Source organism: Oreochromis niloticus, linkage group LG13, assembly GCF_001858045.2.
Source record: "Oreochromis niloticus isolate F11D_XX linkage group LG13, O_niloticus_UMD_NMBU, whole genome shotgun sequence".
Lineage (NCBI taxonomy): Eukaryota > Metazoa > Chordata > Actinopteri > Cichliformes > Cichlidae > Oreochromis > Oreochromis niloticus.
This window is the reverse complement of record NC_031978.2, coordinates 18,202,389-18,228,491: the sequence shown is the minus strand read 5'-3', so window position 1 is coordinate 18,228,491 and position 26,103 is coordinate 18,202,389. Positions and strand designations below refer to the sequence as shown.

Sequence of the window (26,103 nt, the reverse complement as noted above, 5' to 3'; positions counted from 1 at the left end):
TGTCAGAAAATCTGCAACTTACTAGGAGCAAACTTGACCCCCATACATAAAGCTATACAGACACTAAAAAGCCTTTAAGGTACAAGTCAGTGATCTTGGTCAGACAAAATGAAGGCACTGCAAATTAATCTATTTCATCTGTTATAGCTCACTATCACATCTGTGTGATGCTAGAGCACAAATGCTCCAGGATTCGATGAACTCCAGAGACATACTGTGGTTGGAATTCTGAAGGGAATACCAGAACTTACTATTTCTGGATAATCACTCACAAACTTAGACACAGATAATCAATAAAGGCAACATTAAATGGTCTTTTCTGCTCATTCCAATTACATTTAATAATATCTCTGAAGCACTTATCATTATTCAGCTTTCAGTTTTTAAGCAAACTAAATGCTTCAAAAAAAGGTCTTACATTGTAATGTGGTTTAAAACAGGTCTCAAAATTCTCAATTACACGTGACGCAACACAATGAAAGCCTGTCTAAGAGGTCAGACTTTACTGTACTCACTCAGCTACAATCTTCTCTTTTATCTTACAAACAGTCCAGCCAGAAACAAGCAGAACAAACCCCAGAAAGCCGTGTGTGCATGGGTGTGCATTTGCTTATATGTGTGATTCTGCTGGCGTGCCTTTGTGTGTTTGTGTGTAGCGGAAAGAGTGGAGTCTGGATATTGTCAAGCTGTCTATCTGATAGAAAAGCCGGCTCTGTGAAGCAGAGCGGCCAGCAGCATCAGTCAGCGATATGCCTCATTTCTGCAGTTCTGCATATTCCTTCAAACACTGAGGTACACATATGTCTATGTGCACCAGAACTCTATGCACTCACACAAACAGTGTTTACTGGTTTACATACCACCCACATGAAGCAGACACCCATTTAAAGTTTCCAATGAAATCCCACTTTTTTCTAGCGCTGTGCTTTCACTAGGTTACTGTAGCTGACAGGACAGGTGTATTTTTACATGAAAGTTGTTGCTATTACAGCTGCAGCTTGGATTTGTTTCACTTTTAAGCTGCTAGATTTGCCTTTGTTATATCACATAGCCTAACTAAAACAAGGAAATCGCAGCATTCTTACTTGTTATAAGAAAAAGTGGCTTGTGCTTAAAATCAGCTTTACTTATGCAGGTTATGAAAAACAGATTGCGACGAGGATCACACAACAGAGCTTAAAAAAGCAAGGGACGGCATAAATATAAAAATCTAAATTTTAATTTAAAACATGAAGCACCATCAGGATTTTTTTTTTTTTTAAATCACAGAGATACTATATTAACACTATATTTTTATTATCAGTCGACAACCACATTTAACTGGGAGTATACATTACACAAAAACATTGCGACCATTCCAGACTACTCTGCAACATATGTTTTTGTGTACTGGGAGGAAAGTGAATGCAGGCTGCAGATATGCAGACAGAACAAGTAGCCTTTCCTGCCTAAAATGTGAGGGATCATTTGGAATTTAGTTTCAGTGATTTATGAAAACATTTCTTGTGTTGAGCATCAAAAACAGAGAGTATATCCCTGCATTCTCCACCATATGCCTTGGGAGACAAAAATACCAAGCACAGCAGAAATTAGTTTTCTGTCTCGGGTTTCATTAGATATTTCATTCAATACCGAAACAAAGTCTCGCTGCCAACACAATTTACAACTACTAGTTGAATGGAAATCAGTCTGGAGTGGGCGTGTGCACACACCCACATTCACACACACAAATTTCAAACCCAAAACGTAACCATACCCTATTCTTAATACATGTCTTCACCTTTAAAATGTTATGATTTATGTCATAGGACTTGGCTTTTGTGCTCATTAGGATGACATGTCTGCATAATGGGACTGTGTAAACAGACCTAGGTCCCCACAACATGAGTAATACCTGGACCGCTCACAGACAAAAAGACTGGAGCTGAGTTCTGGCTTGCTTTAAAAGCCAAATCAAAACCGAATCCTCAAGAGACATGTGCAGACAGGGTAGAAGGCTGTTTAGAGAAATTAATTGTGAGTCTTTTTTCCTGTTTATGGACACAATATGTTTTCCATATCTGAAGATGCACATGTTGCAGTCAAGTTTCCAGAGTTCTTGAAAAGTGTCCACACTCTAATGAAGATGATCTAAAATGAATTCTAAAACTTTTTATGTTATTTTTTTTCCTCTAATGATTTCATAACTTTGTAGATGTAGGAGGAAAAGAGAGTTATGCATGAAATAAAATCACGCTGAGCACACTGCCGCCCTGCTCAATAGATGCTTGTAATTTTCTCTGTCAGCTGTAAAAACTCACACCGCACTGGCTTAAAGTTTGCAGTGAAAAACACACTGTAAACTCAGTGGGGAAAATATGGTGGAAATGGCTATTCTGAAACAATACATCCATCAAATTATTGTTAACATGCCGGGGAAAATTGTTGATGACAGTTTATGAGGCTTTACCAGATGGATTAAAATTAATCTAACATTTATACTTACACACAACACGTGCGGTTACAACATGCAAGACGATGTCATGAAAGATTTGGAATTAAACTGCCCAAATATCCAGGAAAACTCGAGCTCAGCGCATTTATCATCGCCACCTCCATTATGGCTACAATTTCCAGCAGCTCCAGTGGTTCATCTCTGCCTTCTGTTTCTCATTGGTCGGTTCATCCACTAACCAGATCCTTTCGGGCTGCAGAGCAAGACAGTATGACTGAAGCGAGGTCATCTGAAGACTGATATTTCCAATTATTTCAACAGCTAGTCAAATGTTTAAGAGCAGCTATCGATCAAACCGCAGTTTGATCATTCATCCATATCGGTGAAACCCAGACCAGTATACTGTTACGGTCGCTGTGCACAAAGCTATTAAAAGAGGTGTTTTGCTATGTTCGCGTGGTATATCTATGACTTGCCCTGACGCTAGCTTGACACTGAATGTTAGGGTTGCGCAGAGGGAAAATGTGGTTCTAATATACTGCGAGTCTGTGCTGCTCCACCAGCATGTTGCACAGAACCCAACGCCTCCATGTTTACACAAACACACATCTCCACATGGACTCTTCTTTCATACAGGGGGGCTCCACTTCAGCAAAACCATTCAGGTCAAACCACTTTTGTATTTTGGAAGAATGCAAGATATGTGGTGGGCACCTGTTTTCAATTCTGTTAGTAGAGGGGGACTGATATGTGTGTGTGCGTCCATATGTGTTGAAACCAGAATGTGAGAGAGAGATTATCTCAATCTGTGAATTTGCTCTGACTAGACTTGCGTGTGGCCCCCTTCTGTGAACCCAGTGTAAAGAGATGCAGAGCAGCTCGACAGGACTGGTGAGTAAGATGAGTGGTATGTTAACATACGCTGTTCTTGATGTAAAGTACAACAACTCTGTGCTCCTGTGTGTGTGTGTGTGTGTGTGTGCAAGCACTATTTTGCCTAGTGTTCCAAACAAGGCAAGAGGATGCAGCATATAACAAATGAAAGGCAGTGAAATGGACAAAATAACATCAAGTGTCTTTTATTGGCTTTGGACCATGTAACTCAAACCACTTGTTGGGGGGAAAGGGTGTGAGGGAAATGTGTTTGGGGTGTGAGTGGTTTTCACATCTGTTTGGCAATGGCTGCTGTCTATCACTCCCTAATGGGAAAAGCACGCCTGTTAGATACTAATGACCTCATTGGCTTGTAAAGATACAAGGTGTGCGCAAGGAGTGAATTCCCAGGAGAGAAACATCACCATGTCCGTTGTATTTGTATGCACTGTGGAGCTACCTATAAACCACTACCAAACACAACCAAAGCACGAGCTAATACAGCAGTCATTATCATTAGCCAAAATTGTTATGAATGATTCTTTTATTACAAACTGACAGACTGTTTAGTAACTTGTGAATCGAACTAAGGGTTCATCGCTGTCTAAGGCAAACAAATGTCTTAATAACAAGATGATTAAGATGGCCAATCTGCAGCTTCTTTGCAATGTGCAACCAATTCTAATATTTGAACACTCACCATTTACATTCAAAGCGACACCACAAAAGCGCGCAATTAGTCAAATTCGATGAAGTTACTCTTTTAATATTATTGTATTACAGACAGGAAGTAATAGGAAAAAAAGGTTTTTTTGATAAGCAAAAGAAATGCTTCTTGATGGACAGGCTAGTACTGCCAGTTGGCAGGGTGCTGAGACAAAATATAAACTAACTTGCATAACTGTCTGGGATGGATAGTATTTTGTTAGCAGTCATACTGAAGAATAAGACCTACACCATGTTTGCTGCAAAATGATCTTCATCAGGTCAAGGTCCAACACAAGACATGTGTTCAGACTTGTAAGCATTAGAAGTTATTAGAGTTATTATGAGATTAATGTGGGGTCTTGTTTGGAGTCTGAGACAGAGAAAGGAGGACATTCTGACAAAAAGAAAAGATTCAATTACAGGAAAGTAATATATACATATGGTCTGACACTTTTGTTCTGTTTGCACCATATGTCCGTACACTTTATGTAAAGAAAACACTTTAAAGCTTTTTACATGAAAATATGTATAGTCATGCTTTTATACTGTAGGATATAAAACTGCCCAAACTGTTTTGTGTTTTCAGTATTTTTACTATGTAACATATTTTACATTTCATAAAGTGTTTATTTTTTCGGCTAATGCAGGGCAGTTAAGCAAAAGGGTGTGAATGCAATACCTGACAGTTTCACTACCAAAGATTAGTAACGCTGTCACCTACAAAGAGGGTTGTTGTAAAGCTTCCGCCTCTTATCTGGTTAGCCATCTCGTCACACACCTCTGCTGATGCTGTAATTAAGCACTGAATGCTCTGTAGTTGTAGAGAAACAAAACTCCTTCACATACATAGGTTGGAATGAATGAGAGACTAGCCCAGGGCTTTACTGCCCTGAATCATCAAAGAGCTTGAACCTAAAATATTTTCAGGAGCCCTTTAAACAACACACCTGCTTAGGCTTCAGACACAGTGGCTAGCTTCACAAGTTTTTAACAAATGCTTCTTTTAACACCTTCACCATCATATTCAAAAATTATACCACTGGCAAAGGGCAAACAATGTGTTGGGGCATAATGGACATCTGCTACATTCCAGTTCAAAAAGGGTATCTTTGATCCCAGGCAGTGTGATGAATGAGGGTTATGAAGACCAGATCCCAAGCGGGCAGCAATGCAAACACACAGTATTCCAGACTCCCTTTCACTGCTAGAATAATCACCATAATCACAGCAATCATCTTCCACTCTCAAACTATATCCACACACATTACTTATGCTTCACTTAAACTGGAGGTTCTTCAGCTGAACGTGCAGAGCCAGATTAAACAGTTACTGAATCACCATCTTGCATAACAACTTTTATAGGTAATTATACATTTATAATATCAGATGCTGGGAAAAGACAGAAAATGTTTATAAAAAAGCTACTACGTAATGTGCAGACCATACCGACTACATAAGCCATTTGTTATTTTGCAATTCAAATCTAATCACTTATAACTGCACTAATTAAATATAATTGACTGAATGATGGAATAACATTTTAGAAATGTATGTATTATTTTCATAATAATTCTCAGATAATACCTGAACCATTACTTTGCCAGTGAGTTCAAGCAAGGGAAAAATTTCATACAGGTCTCTTAAGATGATAAAATGATAATCTTTTCAGGTTTAAAAAAATGATACATTATGAAATTAGAAGATAAAAATTAGAAGATAAAAGGACAAAAATGCAAAATTGCTAATTTAGCACAATTTAAAATACTAGAAAAGCTTTTCAAGGTTTTAAATTTACTTTCAAGGAGACCTTTTATGTTTATTTCAGATCTATTATATTCTTCTGGAATGTCATGGAATAACTTTGCATTAGTCAAAAAAACCCCAAAAACTACATGTTATGTTGGCCCTTTACACAGCACCTCAGTTCTTTCTGTCTAAAACAGGCAGTTTTAGCTTTAAATCTTGTGGTCACTACTTAACATGAGAAGATCTAACACTGCTATTTAGCAAACCTAAAATAAGCCCCTCAAATGTCAGTTTGGTAGAGATTGCTCTCATTGCCTGATTATTGTGTGACATACAGGCCAAAAGCTGTATATACTGTATATTTTTCCCTAAGACGCAGAGCATCACCTTGTCCAACATAGGATGGAATCACTGGAAAATCCTTTTTCTACAGCTTGCACTTGCACGTCTGCAGCTTTATCATGGACCTCTACCTTCAAAGCGGAGCAAACAGTCCAACTTCTGTGTCAGACTGACTCAAAATCACGTTGAGGATCATCAGTGGTGATGAAAGCTGAGGGTTTTTTTTGACATTCATAGGGTTGTGCACTGAGAATTTGTTTCTCACAATCAGCATCTAAGCATGTAGTTGCACTGGTATCTGAGGAAGGAGATTTGCTACAAATCACCTCAACGGTGGTGCGTGTCATTGTACAAAATTGTCCTTTACCACAAAATAAAATTTAAGTTGAAGGATCAGAGTTTTAACACAGTGGAGGAGATCCAGCCACGTCGCAGATCAACACAGTTCTTGATCTAAAAACAAGCAGCAGTCCTGGAAGCGATCGTGTCCATTCACGCGGCCATAATGGAGAGAGCAGTGAATTTTATAAAAGGTGAGAGTTTGCTTTTTATGACTAACGTGAGTCACGTAAACCTTCGATCGCACCTTGTTCAAATAACATTAAATGTCTGGTTTTGGAAATGTACGATAAGATGTCAGTTCTACAGCAAGCTTTAAAATTACATCATCATCAGACTTCTCCAGCAAAACAACCTTCAGTCCCATGAGATTTTTACAGCACCCAGTATGACAGAGATGATATTCCTGCCAGATTTTCTAGGAAATAGAGAGAGAAACATTTTCCAACTTATCACCTTAACAAATCACATCATCAAAAGTCCCCTCAAACCATCCTCTCAACAGTCTTGTGCTCTGGCTGAGTTTCATGATGTTGTCTGCTGAGAACCTAATGCTATAACAAATTGAGCCTATTCTTCATCTGAAAACATTTTTTACTCCATTTGCTTTCCATCTACACAAGGACTTATTGGCAGAGGCTTGCATGCAAGTGAGATTTTGATTTGTTTTATTATTATGTTTTGGTCAATTAGTCTGTTGAGATGTTTGCGGTTTAGAAAAATGACATTCTTCTTTAGTGCTCTAACACTTGTGGCGGTACTTTTAACTGATGCAAAAACCATACTGTATGCTAAAATATTTGAATTCAATCACACATATTTTTCCAGTTTCACAAATAAATACCATTTCATTTACACCCAGTGCAGGAAACCTCAAAAATACATTGCTGTGTCAAAATATGACTGCAAGTTCATCCATCAGAATAAACATTTTTAGCATTAGCAGTCCAAGTAATGTCTACTCACCAGTAATGCTGATGTACTGAATTTATTTTAGGATTTACTTTTTCCCCTCAAATCTTGTTCCTAGATTATTTAACCATTAGAAACAGTGTATGACATTAACCCCATGAGGGACAAGTGACAGAGTCATGCTAAGAAGTAGTTAAAACAATCCAAATAATTAATAAATAATTAGAATTTTATAAGCATTGTTTTTTGTACCTGCTTACAGTTGACAGTAATGTGCTCTGTACATTTTTCAGATCTAAACATACTTTTAGTAACATAATTACATTTATATTATAAAACACAAACGGAAATATGACTGAACCATAACTATAAAATCTAAATCTTCATTTACCAAGTGTGTAGAAGGAGTATGCTTGTACATGCCATGCAGTTTAGACAGCTTACAGTGTCTTTTTCAACGTTTCAGTAAAGGTTGCCAGTAAAGAGAAGATGCTCAACATCTGGTGGGACTAAGATGTTTACATTAGAACTTCAAAAATGTTTCATGTTGGGGGATAAGAAAATCAGGAGAGATTTTAGAAGATAAAAAGGCAATGTGTCTTGTAATATCTTCAGTATTTACTCTTAAACGCTGGAGACAGCTGTCCTTCATTTGCTTACAACAAAAACAAACATCTAACATTACCTGAATCCGCTGAATTATTCTAAATGTTTATATTGACAACATTTTATGAGTTTGATCATTTTTTAACAGAAATATGCGCTGGTTGGCTTAAAATTTTTACTGCCTACACAAGTTAAACTAAAAGCAATCAATTTTTAATATTTCTATAACTAACGTGTACTTATTTTGTATATTAGTTTATTACACATACATAATGATGAGTGAAAAAAAAGCATCAAAAAGCATCAAAAGATGCCAGTTGTTTAACATTATAGCAGAATCACCTACGGCTTTGCTTCAGTGTTGAGATTCTAATGTTGCTATGAATGCACAGGAGTCTTGGCTCAGCTCTGTTCCCATGTCTCTTCTAGACCTACAGTAAAGGAGTTTGAAGGCAGCAGACTTCAGCAAGGGTAGCCTAAGTAATGCAGAGCCAGGCTATTAGTGTTGTGAGTAGGGCATGCTGGCTCAATCAAACCCTGGGTTCCCTACTCTGCCAGCGGACAGACCAGGCCAAGCCAAAGCCAGCCAAACATCTGCTCCTGGTTAGAGGTGTCGGCTCCTGCCATTCACAGCAAAAGTTCAAAACCTCAGGGAAAGATTTCACTTGGCCTCTTCTTGCCTGGGCCACTGCAAGCAGTCCTGTACTCTCCCTAAGGGAATGCAGGTCTGAGGAACTTACCACGAAAATTCAATTCCAGTTTTCCTTTCCATGCTTCACTCCTTTGACCAAGGCAAATTTCATTACACACTTATGGACTTATAAAATTCCTTTAATAACAAAGCGCATTGTCCCACAGACCAGGGTTCCTTTAAAGTCAAATAGCGTCAGAGCAAAAGGGCTTTGAGGCCAACCATCTATAAGAACCGAGATGCTTTAATGCAAGAAACACACTCTACCCCAATTTTTTCCCATCCTTTTCTTTCTATTTTCCTTCTATCTTTATTTCTTTACAACACATAAACAGTTGTATAATATGGCTAAGACATAAAATAAATAAGTTAAGTGGGTTGCACTGCTTAAGTGATGAAAGGCCATAAAATATCTTACATATTTCCTCTGTCATCTTGTAACAATCAATCAGCTGGCATCTAATAAAATCTCCAAATAAAAACCCAAAGCACCAATTACTGGATACTTAAGCCAATTAACAAAAACAGAAACAAAGAGAGACTCTGGAAAATGAGAAAGAAAACAATTTGGTCACACATCTAACATTATGCCTCTATTACTCTTCTAATGAGCCAAAAAACTTTATGGAGGTGACTGATTTTAAGTAGAAGCCAAACCGCTATCTGTTGTTGGTCTCAGTAAAAGTAGGTTACCATCCTAACATTCAAGCATAAACTGACTTCCATATGTGTCCATCCAAGTTCCTAATGTTTTTTTTCTTTTTGTTTTTTTAGAGATTTACAAACAGAATACAGGCTCTGATAGTGATGTGGGTTCTGACTTAAAGACTTAGACTCAAGGCTCTATCTGATCAAAACACACAGCCCACCGTGCTTCTCTCACTTCAGTTTACAACATTTTTCAAGTGTAAACAAAAACCCACACTGTAATCCATTACTCCCTAAAGCTGCTCAGTGATCAGAATCTTTCACAATAAACAGAAATGAAAACAAGCAACAAAAAAAGGGAAAAAAGGAAAAAAAATACAAAGAGACAATTCCCCTGTGAAGTCAGTTTCCTTGTAAGACTTTAGCATTTTCCTGCAACTCTGGATTATGTTGTTTGAGCACCGGATTTGTTTGTTTTTTGGGCGGAAAAGTCTATGAATCATTGAAGGTAGCTGGGCACCTGCAGTTTTAATCTTTCTAGAGGACACGATACTTGGCTTTTGTCTGGATTTTCATTATAGAGATCTAAAGGAAGGAAACAACTAATGTTGTTTATAGGTAACTATATTTACACTATCCAGAGCATGATTTGACATACTTAAGCCACTCTCCTTGTAAGTTAGAGATGTACTTGATGCATGTGGTGCATACTCATGTTATATGTACAGACTGTATTTAAAAGATGGACATGTCTCAGGGTCTGAAAAGTGAAGCAAATGTGCTTTAAACCTGCAGCATTACTAAAGGACTGTGGTGTGCACTCGTACTGTTAAAAACACAAGTCAGATTCATTACAAATCCAAGAAAAATGACCCCATTAGTTACTTGGGGCCAGATTTACTGAGGAATTAGTGTATTTCAAATGCAAAAAAAAGACTTGCTTTCTTTTACGTCAAATATTGGCAAAATTAGCAGTAAACTGCATGTTGCAAGCATTAATAAATCAGTTTTCAAAACTGATTTATTATTTGCTTGTTCCCACCTCCTTCACTCAGTGTTGTTACTGTGTTATCTTTCTACTTTTTTAAAAAACACCAAACCCAGTTTATGCTGGTACAATTTAGTTTAAAACCTTCTGTTTTTTAATTAGGCCTTTTAGACAAAAATGGGGTCTGATTTGATTAGTGGATATACTGTGATAGACAAATCTCCATCTTACGGCCAACATCCTTGACTTCTTAATCCTGGACTTGTCAGTCCATATTTCAAAATGTTCAAGTTGGTGTTTCAGAATAGTATTTTTACTAGCCACCAGGTGAAGTTATCCATATTATACATACAGTTTATGGTTGGTTGCACATCAGAACTTCAAGATAATAGATGTGTGAAAAGATAACTCCCAGACTGAATAATGCATGTATGTCATGCATGTCCTGACCTTTTTAATGCAGAAATATTGCTTTAAGAACAGCAGGATTTGCTTAGTTCAGAGGCAGCTGTTAACAATGAACTGATATGGTTCTGTAACAAATCAATGAGTGCCAGTAAAGTAGCAGGTATATCTGGGGATGTTGCCTCAACACAGTAATTCTTTCTTTTAATTCTCACACTGAGGCACAAATTTATAATGGAGGAATTGCATTATACTGCTGTTTGTCATTTGAGTTATGTGTTGGAAAACAACTTACAATTTACTGAGCCAATACTAAAGCCATTTAAAAAAAAATCTGGCATCAACCTTCACTTTGTTACATCACTTGAATTATTTATTAAATATATGAGATCATTTTGGGATATGTGGGTCAGTGAGTAGATGGAAGAGGACAATAATATATATTGTTAAGTAATGGGTTTAATAATCAAGAATATTATGCATTTTTTCATTTTTGTTTGTTTGTTTTACAAATAACAGGGTCTTCAGACACCACCTCAAAAACAATATAATTTACACATAATAATTTAGGAAGTAGCTTCTTTACACATCCCTCTGAGGCAGCTAGATGTCCTCTTTTTATGTCCAGGTCAAAGGTCATGGACAGCCAGCAGCGAGGCCCCTGAAGCAGGTAGAACTTGCCCTTTATTTCCTAACCACTTCAACAAGGAGACACATACTTTCTCAATTACGGTGTTTTCCCTCCTTTCTTAGTGATAACAAGTTTTTTTAATAGTTTCCTAAAGGCAACTGTGATTTCTTTTAAGCTATGAAAATAGAAGTACACCAGAAACAATATAATATGGTATTTTTATAAACATGCCAAAAAAAAATCATTATAAAAATTGACTGTCCTGATTTCCATCCATCAGTGGTAACAAGAAATTGACACAAGCTAGTGGGTTGTGAAAGATTTTTGGAAACACCCTAGTTATTAAAGATGTTTTTGGAAGGGTGCTTTGAAGATGTTATTTGTGCTCTGAGGCTGTTGGGAAGTCTAACACTTGTGAAGCTACTGATCCCTTAACATTTAAAGGTTTGCTCAACCTTGAAGGCACAGTTTACACCACAGGTGTTGGCTTGTGCGATGGATCTTAAGTGCTGGGGCTGGCTGAGATGGTAAAAGATTGTTTTAGAGAAAAACTGGAGGTCTCACATGAGGTGAAATGTTTTATTCATCTTCAAGTTTTGCTCTCTTTTTGCTCTTTATATTTCTGTTTTGATCAGTCTGTTGGTTCACTTCTCACCCTATTCATTCCCCATTTTTTTCCCTTCTCTCTGCTCTCTTATTCTTCACTCGTGCTCTTGTTTTCTCATTTTGAGAGTTGAGAGCTGTGCTGTGAATCTCCAACTCAGCAGGACACCATGGAGTGATAGATGGCCTCTGACAAGGTCCAACACAATCCAACCAGCCATATGCTCCAAATGAAAAAAAAAAAGGAACAGAATTAAACAGGATTCACAAGTGGCCAAAGAAAAACATGCCAAACATGTATGCAAGCAACGTTTTCGGGGGGGGATGGGGTTTAGTGCACGATGACACAATAAGTTGAATATCCCCAGTGTTGAAGTATGAACACAAGTATGAACCAAAGAGGGGAAGGAAAAAATTTATCCAACAGGAATAATGTGAATGATTATGGTTAGAAACCGTTGGGTGCAAATCACATTAGACTAGAGGAAGAATGTCAGTCTGAAAAGGTGGTAAGTAGTCCCATCCATATTCTACAACTGTGCATATGTGTGTATATATATGTATATATATATGGATAGATAGATATATAAAGTTACATTTACCACTGCAAATAAGTATTACACAAACATTAAGCAGAATGCAGGAGGAAAAAAAAATAATATTACAATTATTCAGGGAAAACATATGAAAATATTTTTATTTTAATTTCTTAATACAAAAATGTACTATAAAAGAACAGTGTTTATGTACTCATGCTAAAATTTACTCAACTCCTTAGATACGTACTGATGACGGCTCAGCCCCGACAACACTGTATTCTCTCGCTACAAGAAATAGCAGACACTTTCCTGGAGCACACACACGCATGTAGCAATGTTGCCAACATTTGTGCGATGCTAATGAGTGTGTTAAATTCCAGGGTAAGTAGTTGAGAGAAGAAACATTAGCGTAACATTCTTAAACACCAAGTTAAATCACCTCTCTAAACAGCAGTTACAGCTTTTTAGCCCCTTACCAGACCCTATTTCCAGTGCAAACTGTACACACAATGAATACATATGGACAGGCACACACACAAACACACACACAGGGTAATCTCATAAATAACGGATGACAGCCTAAGAGTCAAATTAAGGAAATAAAATGTGTCTCACTGGTAATGAAGGAGGCATGTTTTCTGCCTCGGGATAACAACTTCATCTGGACACATAAGGAGCTGACACATACACACACTTACAGTCTGTATAAACACACACACACGGAGACCTAGACACACATATATTCAAGAGGTACCAGCATTCCAGCAACAGAGCCATCCCACTGGTACAAGCTTGCTCAAAGCAGTCAAGAACACAGTGCCATGATTTGAAATTTGACACAAAACGTATGTTTTCTAGAGCTCTGAAGAAAAATGTGGAGGTTGGATGTCATGCCAAACAATCACGGGAGAGGAAGGACTGCTTTCAAACATTTCCCATGCATCAGGCTATTAAAATGACATTCGTTTGCAGGTTGCTGGCACTTGTCTCGGGGCATATTGCAAACACATGGAATTACATGTTATGTCCATCCATGATTTAAACACTGGGTATTCTTTCGATCAAGGAAAAACAGACACTTCTGGATCTGTGTAGGCCATGTGGAAAGAGTAAGGAAAAAAAGTAGGCTATATGGCAATCAAAAGTTTGTCACGCTGAGATTACATCACTGGTGATAATTGTAAACTGACATGTAAGAATGAGAAAAAAAAGCATGTTATAAATTCAGCCAAACACACACAAAAAAAAGGTCATACAAATTCACATGTAGTCATGTTCTGACTGAGCTCCTTTGTCTATAGATAGCTCACTACTTTGTGTTATGCTGTAAATGGCTCTGTGTGTGAAACTGGTTGCAGTGACGTGCCGCAGGGTTTAAGTCTGGATCCAAATCTTTTCAGTGTGCACATGAACATGAATAATCTAATGATGCAAGTTATTTAGAGAATGGTTGTTATTACAGATACACTTAAAATGAACATGACTTTAAACACATCTGTGCTAAGATGATACACATGGTGACCGAGAGGACAAATGCAATGAAGTAAATCCCTGAAAGCCACAAAATATATATGAAAAAAACTACAAAGAAGGTTATGGTTCTGAACAAAAACCCAAAAGAAAAAAGCATGTCTTGTTTCAGAAGATATAGAAGCAGCTGGGATACATTTTAAGCCAATAGGTAACTAAAGTGCAGAAAATTTGCTCAAGATGTGCAAGTAATGAAGACATTAATAATTTTACTACTCACTTTAAATTTATGGTGTTTTTTGACACATGGATCCCTTTTGTAACTATAAATCCTGTTTTTGTTAACTGGTTTTCAGGCAGGTCATTGTCAGACAAATATTGACTTTTGTAGTCTACAAATCAAGTGTGTGCCCGGATTTCAGCGTGTGCATACCAACAGTACTGTCCCCAGTCTGGTTCTCATGCGCTTTCATAAGTGTGTGTATTGCATCTAATCTAATACTGCAACAAAAGTTACTATGTAAAACCTAAGACCATAAAACAATTCTGAATTTCAAACAGAATTCAATGCTAATTTGGAAAAGCTCATTTCGGCTTTTATTGGGTATTATCATAATAGGCTCGTCTTTGTCCAGTTTGCTGTTACTGCTTGAATTGGCAGAACGTTACCATAATGTCACTTGAAAAAGTGTGTAAAGAATACCCATGTTTATGGAGTACTAAATGAGATCATTAGTATAATGAACACAAAACAGTCCAATTTAAATATTTCTTCTTTGTAATAAATGAAAAGTTTAAAAAATACAAAAGAATTTAATTGAAATTTGTGAAATTACTATTGCAAAACCTCTTCAACACAAACTTAAAATAAGACAGCAGTAATTTTGTTTCACCAAAGTGTGAGTGCAGTTTGAAGGCAGAAAAATACACAAAAATCACACTTGACGTATCTGTGAAAAGAAACGCTATGCTTCTGACTCCCTTCAGTTGTTGGCAGGACAGCACAGCAGGGTTCTAGCATCTCTTCTTTTAATAGTACAAGAAAGTAAACAGTTGGGCAATATGTTGCATGAAAAAATATGCACACAACCTTTAATGTTTTTTCAATTACCTCCACTCTGTCCAAGAACTGCAATAGCTGCTCATATCTAATAATATCATTATGGATATATACAAATCAAAGCAGATTATATTCACTCTCCTGCTGACATGGCAACTGGCTGCACTGTAGTGTTACCGTGTGAAACTTGGCAGGGGAAACTCTCATAAATCTGTATTCGGCAGTGAGCTAAAGATGGTCCGGGTACTGAAGCAGCTGCAACACCAAAAACCAAATCCATTACAGTTCACGCCTTGTGTGAACATACTAACTGAGGGAATTTTAAACAAAAAGATAAGGCAGGCATTGGAGAAACACTTCTGGTCGCTCATGAAAGAGTTTAAAGCATATGATTAAGAAGAAGAGCGATAAAGGTCTGGGAGAAGTTGGTGAGCAGAACAAATACAAAGGATAGAGCATGTTTCCCAATGCTGCGAGAAAATGTGTTTTGATTTTCAAAAAGAGAAAGTTATAACTAGAGGCTATAGACAGCTGTGCCAGTTTGTTTTGATGAAAACATTTTCAAGCCATTCACAGATGTTCAGTGAATTCCCCGTTCTGTTCCTAATGTTTGTCTTTCCAGATTTTTAACATATTCCTGTATGTTAGTGTCTCATTACGCTTTCTGTCAAGAATTTCATTTCGGTTTTCACAGTTGTACTGCACACAGAATAGGAGCTTTTCGCACAAAAAATCCGATTTGATATCTGAGCTGGGGTGAAATATTTCAATATGTGTTTACACATTTGATGTGCAGTTTTACATCAAGTGTGTACACAAAAGTACAGCTGGTTTCACAAGCTAGAGTGCAGCAGTGTGTACAGTATTAATGAAAACAGTCAAAATTAATAATCAAAGTTTGCATGTCCAGCCCTGTTCATATTTTCTAGCAGGCTTAGAAATGCTATCCTCTAACTCTGTGGAACATTTGAGATATGCACACAGTGAAATTCTCCTCTATTCTCCCATATGTTGCAACTCAGAATCTGAACACTAAGTCAATGAAACGTACAGTCGTTGACAAAAAAACCTTCAGTTTTACATGTAGACTTCATGTTTGGGTAGGAGTGTACACACGCCAAATAAACTACGTGGCCAAGACTTCATTTAAGCATAATGACCTTTATCAAGTGCACAAGCACATTTGTTGAAAAAGAATACATTAACATATTTCACTTTTCTGTCATTCTTCTCGTGTTTCCTGGGGAGCTATGCATCTTTCTGTTAGCGGTTTCTAGCTTAGACTGTGCCAACTTAAAGAGAGAGGCTCATGGTATTAGTGTCTGATCTACTCTCAGTAATGTTTGCGTATACCTAACAACTGATTAAATCCTGTAAACATTCATGTCACTTAATACTGTGAGTGTGAGATCAGACTAAGAAACAGAGAAAGAGTAGAGGCTAAATTGTGACGTCAGGCTGCAAACCATCTGCTAGATCATGAAGCCAACATTTGACTCATCTTACATTAAAATAATATTCTTAAGTGTGTTATCTCAAACCAAAATTTGATCAAGTGAAGTGGTCATCTTTGTCTCACTACACTCAATTAAAACTAATTAATCTCTTTGTACCATCTAAATGACTCCTCTTTGCAATAGTTTGTGCAGGGGACGCTACTAATTTAAAGTCCTAATAACTTTACTCCTTCTGCAGTGATCTTCATTCTTAGCTTCTCCAACAAGCAGCAGCTGGCCTTAGCAAGGACCACAAAACTGCCAGTTATCTTGGAGTTTGACATCTTGCCTTCATGAGGAAATCAACTGCTAATCAACTGCCATATTTCATCAAGATACTTCCTCTCCCCAATGATGTAACTATCCATGCATGTAAACATAAAATAACTGACCAAATAATACTGTTACCTCAGTGTCTGAGTAGGGCTGCATTGAATATGACAAATATTGATTTTATGCAGTTTTACAAAAGGTATAAGAAATCATATCATAATATTCAATATTCCCAGTATTGGCTTAAGACAGACCCTTCTTTTAAATTTTAACAGTAAAGAACATTGTAGCTTTTTGTATCTTTGTCACCAGTTGAGGTATGCACACACACACACACACACACACACACACACACACACACACACACACACACAACAACATAATATAATAACAAAAAAGTGGCAAATACTGTTTCCTTGTTTATCAGTTTGTTTACAAACATGATAATAATTTTTTTCACTGTGTACTTATACACAAACTTTTGATGCACGCATTAAGTTATTCAATTTTTTTATATATTACAAATAATTGTGTAGGCACAATGCAGTTTGCCCATGAGTGCAGCTGTTTTCAGCTAGAACTATAAAAACACTGATTAAAAGAGTTCTTTTTGTGTTTAATGTCAAAGAAAACATTTCAAGATCATTGATACTTCTAAAGTAAAATAGAAAACTGCTTTCCCATTCACTCTCCTGCAAGCAGCTGCAGACCTCATTACTGACAATGTCCTCCTCTTCACTCTTGCTTCTCAGATTTCTCTGTTTTTGGAAGATTTTCTTCTGGTTCCTATTCACAAATACTGATCTTCCAGTTTTATATGACAAGAATAACACAGTATAGGAGTTCCTAAATTGAGTTGTGTTTATCCGAGTATTCAATACACGGACGAGGTTTTCAATGTCCCAAGTTGAACGGACTGGTCGCTTCATTCAGTGTAAAACATGCCTATCCTCATGTGAAATCAGAATAGCTAGACTAACAGTAAATATAAGAGAGGCGTTGTGTTATGAAGAAAGGGAAACTGATAGAGAAGAAAAAGTAAAGAAGAAAAAGAGAAAAAAGTCCAGGAAGTGATCCTTGATGGAGGAATATTCTCCTGCAGAGAGACATGAAATGACGCTGGCCATGACCTTGTCTAAGGTCATGGTAATTTCTCAACTTCATACCCCAGCTGAATGTGTGTGCGCATGTAAACTCAGAGTGGCCCCATTACTGATAGCTCTAACAAGCCTAGGCCAAAGGTCAGACAGTGGTGAGTGGAAAAGGATGGAGAGAGACTGTTAAAGGTCTTTAAAACACCACCTGCCTTTACACACACACACCACAAGCACACACACCCACCCACACAAACACACACACACAGATCTTGACTAATTGTTACCAGACCATATTTAAACACATCCTTAGTGCCTCTGTACCCCCGTTTCTCTCCAGCACAGAGATGAAGTTTCTGCACAGATTGGACTTTACACACAAACATGTTCACACTTTCAGGACTTTTTCAGTGTCATCAGGGTGCATTCTGGTGACTTATCTCTCAACTAATGGTTCCACATTTTTTGTTTTTGTACCATTAAAAGAAACCAATAGCCTCACAAACTTCCTTAATACATTCAAATAATTTATTTTAGCTTAGCCTGTGTTTGGAATAATTAGATGTTTTTGTGAAAAGACTTTACAGTATAGTAAAGTGTCTTTTGCTAAACTGAGTGCAGTCTGATAAGAGATGTGGCACCTGCGTAAAACTACCATTACCCTATGTGTCTCCAAACTGAAGTTTTACCATTCAATAGGACATGATTCTCCATGAGTCTTAAACACTTAAAATGTCTCAAATCTAGGAAAATAACAATTAGTTCATATTCACAAAAGGTTAAATGTATCAACATTTCCAGATTTTACTTCATCAACTTCCTTCAGCAAATTTAAATACAGTTTCAAAACAGTATTTAAAGGATAAAAGAACATATATCTTTTGGTCATAGAGACAAGTTGGTGCCTCTCCTCTATGCTGCAGCTGCTGCTAACATCCTCTTTGTGACAGGAAGCAGCAGGGTTTATGGGAAATGTGGTCTTAATTTTGAGCAACATTAGCACTAACCTACATGTAAGACTGAGACTAGCTGTCCTGACCATGGTTTTTTAAGATTATGGCTATTTCTTTTTCAAGAAACAACAACTCAAAAAATACCAGAATGATCATGCAAATGATGTCAATGCATTACAACAACATTGTGTGTGTAATAAGACTGGGTATTGTTGAGATTTGAACTGCAGAACTGGATACTCCAACGCTATTTTCTGCTGATCTTACAGGTTCGCACAGTAGTCATGTTATATCCTTTTCTGAACTTATAGAAGTTGCATGTCTCAACCAGCTTGGCCATAACATCCACATTACTAACTGCTCGTACTGTGTCTTTAAATTTGTATTCATGTGAGCAACATATGAGAACAATGCAAGAAAATATAATTACATAATTGCTACCAGCATGTTTGATCAACAATAGATCTGACTGTTAAAAAAAAGACAAAGAAACAAACGGCAAAAAAACTACAAACTCTCATGCGCAGTAGATGTCCAAAAATGCTGGGACTCTGTGTAAAATCTGAAGTTCCTGCAGTGATACAATGAAATACTGCAAGGCCATGGGTTTTTTTGCACAGTCAACAGATCAGTATTAATGATAGGGTGCTACAGTAAATAACTCCTGACCTGAACTTGTGAACTGACCCCACACCCGAGCAGGTACAAATTCTTCTTCTGTGTATTTGCCTACTTTGATAAATGCGATATGTCCGTGTTTTCACTGTTGCACTTGAGACTATTTGAAAATATGCAGCTGATGTATGGTCTTCATATCTGCCTCTATCACTCATACAGCAACACACAGAGGGTCTGTCCCAGGGAAGCAGTACAGTCTGAATACATGAAAAATACTCTGTAGACCAACTCATGCGAGGCTTCTTTGTTCTCTGCATGTTATGACCAAAAATATTAGTGGCACATTCAACTGGGTTGAATTAAAGTATATTTGGATTCTTTATGTAATTTATCAATGACTTTAAGACTCACATGGCCAAATATTTTTGTCTCCAGACAGGGAACACGTGGTCATGTACATCACTGTATCTAATGATTCCCCTCAACTCAGGTGCCTGCTAATTCCGAAGTCCAACATTTCTTTCCAAACGACCTTAAAGGTTTTGAAACTCTTTTTTTGGGTGGTTCTGATTTTGGTATAAAAATCCCACCAACCCAAAACACAATTCCGACCCACTGACTTTTCATGATGCTAACAAAGATAAGAAGAGCGTGTATAAGACTTCACCTTTCCTAGTAATCAACAACAATTTTATTTTGAATCCAAAGTCCTCTGAAACCAAACAAACAGCATGAATTAGTTATTGCTGACAGACGCAGCCAATTTATTACCAAGTCCAGGTCTGTGGACTTTTCCGAGCATTACAATACTTTTAAAACGTAAATCCAATATTTTACTTTTGCCTCTGTTACTATCCTTTCCTGCAGCGTCTTATTTCCATCCCAATCAATCACAAAAGAAAACAGATAAGAAATGCAGCCCACCCAACATCAGGACGTCAGGGTTCCTTCTGCGGTCAGGTTGAGTTAACTGTAACCAGCGAAAATGTCAGTGCTCTGTTTACTTGCCTGCTGTTGCACCCCTATATCCATCCTTGCATTCCTTCTTTACAAATTACATTTGTCATTCTGAAAGCTGATGGTTTACACTGGTGTGCTTTGAACCTCATGTGAGTGCACGTGCATGTGTATGACCAAACTGCAGACAATATGCCAGGATATGAATAAGTGCCAAAAAAGACCTATTTTATGTGGGTGTGTGTGTGTGTGTGTGTGTGTGATCTCCTACCTGTTATTGTAATGTTGCTGTAGATGTTGGACAGCTGCTCTTTTAGCAGAACAAGCTGGGTGGTGGCCGCCTTCTCCCTCTGCAGCTCCAGCATTATGTCAGGATGGCTGGCCAGTTTGCAGCCCTTCTGCTTGTCCAGTGCAATGTCACTGCGCACAATATCTGAGAACCAGAATAAATGGAAGAAATTATTATTTTATTAATTTTTTGCCATAGGGAAACCTATGTTGCCATTTTCACCAAAAACTAACTGTACATCTCTTTTTTTTTAATTTTAAAAATTTAATTGAGTCACACTGAAACCAAAAGGCTGCGGCAGTTTAACACACAGGCAAAGCCAGAAGATTGAATAGTAACAGAGTTACAGACATGATTCTAAGTAACACACGTGTTTTATTGATATCTAGCAAGACTAAGTATATACGACCGCCTCCTTACGTCGCCATTTACATCCTCAGTTGTGACTTTTTTGACAACACACATTTAGCTAACATGAATACAATGTGCCCAGCCTTCATCATGTCTCTAACATGAAGTGTTTGATCAAACTATTTAAATAAAATTAATCCATGTTCATTTTAGAGTGTACACATTAGGGATGCGTTAAACTGTAGTCCACTGGGTTATACTTAGACGTGTTTCTAATATTTTGTCAACACACTTTAGTGAAGGCATACTATATAAAAATACCTAGCCAAATATCTGCCGTTTTTATTTTTATTTATTTATTGGGGGGGTGGTTATGAAAAACTGAACATTTGGCTCTGCGGACCACGGCGAAAAGCCGCCATTGTGACATGAAATGGTAGGTAGGTAAATACAGGTGTTACTAACAACTTTAATGAAGGTTTTATGCTTTTAAGGTGTGATCTTAATTAGGTGATTAGTAACACCTGTGTTCATGTCATAACGTTCTGCTGTGAAAAAGGCATAGCCATACTATAGGAGCGATATATTAAAATCGGTTGTAGCGGCTAGTAAAAATATTTTTTTCTAACTTTTCTTTTAAACTTCTGTTTTTCTCGTCTTCTCTTTCGTTTTAGCTAGGAGTCCTTAAACTGGCAGCGTAGCACAGCATTTTGCGAAGAACTCGGCAACCCTAGCTTCAGAGGATTTAACATTCCCTCAAAGAAATGGGGACTGACATGAGAGCAAACATTTAATCATCTTCTAAAAGTCGGTCTAAAATAAATACTGGGGCCAGAGAGAGAGGAGAAAATGTCGTGTCTAATCACCGTCCTCGTAGTTTTTCAGATAGTAGTCTGGTCCCGGCCCTCTGAACTTGGCGAGGTTCTTCTGGTTGTTGAACTGCAGAAAGTCTGTTCGCTTTCCACCAAAGCGCAGAAACGCGGGCGACAGGCCTCGCGCCAGGGTCACGAGCCGCTTGGAGCTGCGGATACGGGACAAAAAGGAAAACACTTCAGCAACTGGGTGGTTTTTACAGACTAGACTCACACGTTAAAACTGCTAACCTGTGTAAATTTATAACGAGGGACATACTTGTTAAAGTCAGTAAAAAGTCGTCGTTCTCTGTTATCTTCCTGTCTCCCGTTCTTCATTTCCGTTTACTTCAGACCATCCAACTATTTAAACAGATTAGCTACAAAAGAAATGGGATTTTCCCGTAACTGCTAATTTGCTGCAGGTCTATCATAAAACTTTTTTCCCCTCTCATCTGCAGACCCACACGCATTTGGCAGCCACCACAGCAGGTAGTACAGGGCCACAAGCTGATGAACAAAGGATTAAAACGACACACACACATATGCTTTGTGTAGTTGACGAACAATTCTATCCTCAATATTTTAAATTATACATTTTTTCCCCAACTAACTTGCTGTTTGTTTATCCATTTTCTTTCATACACTCAAACTGCCTTTTACTTCTTCATGTGCTTTATTCACGTGAAATAGAGGCCGATCAACAGGAGCGTGTATAGTCCATAAAGCTATTCAGGCTAAGTTAATATTTAGTGAGTATGAAGTTTTCACTGTTTTGTTTGTTTTTCTTGGTGGTGTTTTTTTTTTTTTTACACTAATTCAAAGTATAGAGAGAGACTTCTACTTTGCTCGATTGTCAGTCTAAACCACATAATCCAGTTTAATTATGAAAAATGCGGAAACGGCCCACGAGTCTTATTGAATTTTTAATTTTGGTTGATCACACACGTGAATCCTCGTCATTTCAATATAAGGGTGACAAACAGCAATACGAACTACAATAATTATAAATATAAAACCCAAAGTGGGAACAGTGGTTAGGTGACACGTAGAAGTGTAAAGGCTATGTGGAAAAAAAAAATCAAATGTTGTCATACATTTACTGTAAAATAATAACCGAGAATGGGCCATGCGCGTATTAAGATGTGCTCACTCTTTGTCACTGAGTGGTTTCCAGTTTATATAAGAAGCTGCACAAAGTACCGAATAACATTATCTGCCATTACTCAATCCATGTCATAGCGGGCCAGAGACTTCTTAGGGTATTGTCAGTGTGTTTAGTTTAAACACACTTTAAAGTTATTACGGAAACTCTGGGTTTTAATAATGCTGTGCTTCATTATCCAAAATATTGTGACAGTGGCGCGGGTCGTGGTCTCAGTCTGTGCTTTCCCCCCCACTGTTCAGAGAAATACTCAGGGTGAAAAGTCAGCAGTAAATAAATAAATAGTTACCCTTCATTATTAAAAAAAAAATGCAACATAGCTGCCATTAGAACCAGCCAATCTGTTCTTTTAGTTATTTTCAGAAGGTGAAAAGTAGATTGGCTAACTTATGAAAGTGACATTTTGCATTTTAGATTTAGATAGACATTAGATCATTTTTATCAAATCTTGACGCAACAGTGCACACTGCGAACTATAACAGCAGCAACCCTAAATGGACTGCTTTTGAAGGAATCGTTCACTCTCAGTGTAGTCTTTTTTTTTAAAGTAAAACTTTGCGAACCTCAGTCAGAATCAGTATGGAGAACTGGACTGCTCGGTTCCCGGAGTGAGAAAGAAACGTGCTGGATCGATCCATGACAACTCAGACAACGTGGCTGCGTGCGTAATGAATAAAAGAACCTCCAAATATTTTAGAGGAGGGCACCCATACAGATCGATGTAGACGACAAGCAGGAAAGGGTTCTTTTGTACCTCAGAAAGTCCAGCCATCCGTCTCTGATGATCGAGGGGTCCAGTTGCAGAGAGAGGAAGTTTTCGTTGAGGACTCTGATTGAACTGCGGGTGTTGACATCCAGGAGAACCAGCGTCCTCTCCAAGAAGCCCTGGCGCTTCCCAGCGACTGCAGGTCTCTGATACGTAGAGGAGGAAGAGAGCACCGACTGCACCATCAAAATAAGCAACGATGCCAGCCACAGGGAGGGCCATGGGAATACGCGCGGAGAGGATTTGGGCATCTTCTTGGTTTGGAGAGCAGGGGGATCAGTGTGCGCAAAGAAGCTTAAAGGTGGGAAGAAATCAAGCACTAAACAAACTCTGCTGCCGAGGAGTTCGATGGCGGTTCTATACCTCGGTCTCATCGATCTGGATCTGTCTTCCTGTCTAGCTGTCTCACCCCCCGCCTCTGCCCCCCCGCCCCTCCGAGTATTTTTGGGAGCTGCACGCAAGAGCGCACGCCCCGAGCCAGCCTTTCCCGTTGTGAGAGCTAGAACTGGGAGGAGGAGAGAAGACAGCACCGCCCCTCTAAGGTTCTCCGAGGTATGAGGACAGACTGCTCGAAAGTTTTCCCAGTTCACAAGTATAAGAATTTAGTCTTACGAACTATGATTGCAGTTTTTTTTCCTAAACACCGAATACAGAGGTTATTGTTTTCTGAAGAAACTGACATGAATCTTTGTTTCTTAAAACGCTGCTATAATGGTAAAATCAAAATCAGATTTTGTAGAAAACTCAAGTTCAGTCCAGTAATTAAGCTACACTCAAATATCAACAAGTAAGAAGAGTACATATTTAGAAGCGATTAAGTCCCTCGGGCGAGGATAAAAGGCTTTTTTCCTTAAAAATGATAAGCCATGGCGGCTGGTCCTTTCGCAGAGATAATGATCAATCTTTTAAAAAAAAAAAAAAGCTCAAGAAAAGCAAAACTTGGATTAAATGTATGCAATACTGTCATATGAAAAAAATAATTTTAGAATAACTATATTGATAGCGAAATGGGAGACTGTATAAAGATCTTCCAGAAGTTGTGCTTAAACTCACCTAAACTCAGGCTGACCGTACGCAGGCCTCTAATCGCCTGGCTAAACTGAAAATCTCAGTTGTACATCATAGTAAGAAATTATTACTGCAGAGACTGACTGAAGGTCGTTTTCGCCCGTTTTACGTCGTATTTCTTAAACTAAACGTTCCAGCAAAAAGTCGAAAATATTAAACGTAAAAGAATCTCGAGGCTGTTGTTCAAAAGAACAAAAATTCAGCTTCAAAACAAGAACAGATCTTGTCAGCAGCATAACTCATGATCATTGCAAAGGCTCTGCTTTCTTGACAAACAGATTATTGATTGCACATTTTAAAGATGGCACTTGGAGATGCCAGTCTGGATATTTGGCCTCTTTTCAGAAGCATTCAAAACCAATTTGGGATGTAAGTCTCTGCACATGGAACTTACCTATAAATTCTTTATATGGCTTTAGACCAGATGTTCTTGGGACACTTGTGAGCAAGCACACACCAACCAAGGTGCAGGCTACTGCGCTTTCCCCCCCCCCTTTATTTATTTTTTCCAGGGCGCAGTGCGCCAAGCTCTCCTGGGGCGATCAGTGTAGCGAACGTTGGTCGTTTAAGGTCACTGCTGTCTCACAGATGAGCAACGAAGTGCTTAAGAGAAAAAAATGCACAAAGTTAAGCTCAATTTTATCGTTTCTTTCCGGTATACAACACCTACTCACGAATCCACGAAGCCACAACACAAAATCATCCAAGCAGTCAGCTCTGTAGGTTTAGGGACGCAAACGGTCCCCACAAAGCAGATTAAAAGATCATCCTTTGATTTTATATGGTACAAAGTGGGCTGATATTTCTTTGTTTAAATGCACAGCTTAGTGTCGCTTACGAGTGTCAGAAACTCTAAAGTAACGTTCTCTGTGGGGTGGTAGCCTGTATTCTCCGGCCTGTTAGAAGAAGCAGACCCACGGTCAACATGAGCAGCAGAAAAGCACAAAGTCTGATTTTCCGCATTTCTTCATATTGTCAGTTGGCGCCGATAACATCATAATTAACATGTGCTTTCAATTCAACCACAGTTTTAGTTTTCAGTGGAAAAATATTTAACATTTTCATATAATTAGATCTCAAATGCGTTTTGGGACATCTATGTCACCCTTGAGGATATTTTTTTCTAAAAGAAGGAAAAAGGAAACTTTAGCCTATCGAAACAGCACTATCATATAATATTCCAAGAGGAAATGGCATGGATAATGTGGATTAGTACGCAGGGAATTT

The 26,103-nt window shown here is 38.0% G+C and overlaps 1 protein-coding gene across 4 annotated transcripts in view; it reads right to left on the bottom strand.

The window, feature by feature from the left end:
* Positions 1–24,218, bottom strand: part of hpse2 (heparanase 2) — a 49,219-nt gene extending 25,001 nt beyond the window's left edge. Inside the window, exons 1-3 of one of the 4 annotated variants that reach the window (XR_002064365.2) lie at positions 23,797–24,218; positions 21,893–22,047; positions 20,658–20,819 (exon numbers count right to left, since the gene is read on the bottom strand). Coding sequence is in view for 3 of the 4 variants with exons in the window: in XM_003451969.5 (XP_003452017.2) it covers positions 20,658–20,819; positions 21,893–22,047; positions 23,797–24,182 (703 nt within the window). In the remaining variant the exon portion in view is untranslated. Of the gene's footprint in view, positions 1–20,657; positions 20,820–21,892; positions 22,048–22,129; positions 22,577–23,796 lie in introns of those variants that run through there. The other 3 variants (XM_003451969.5, XM_025897524.1, XM_013275528.3) reach the window with 3 other exon arrangements.
* Positions 24,219–26,103: the final 1,885 nt, after the last annotated feature.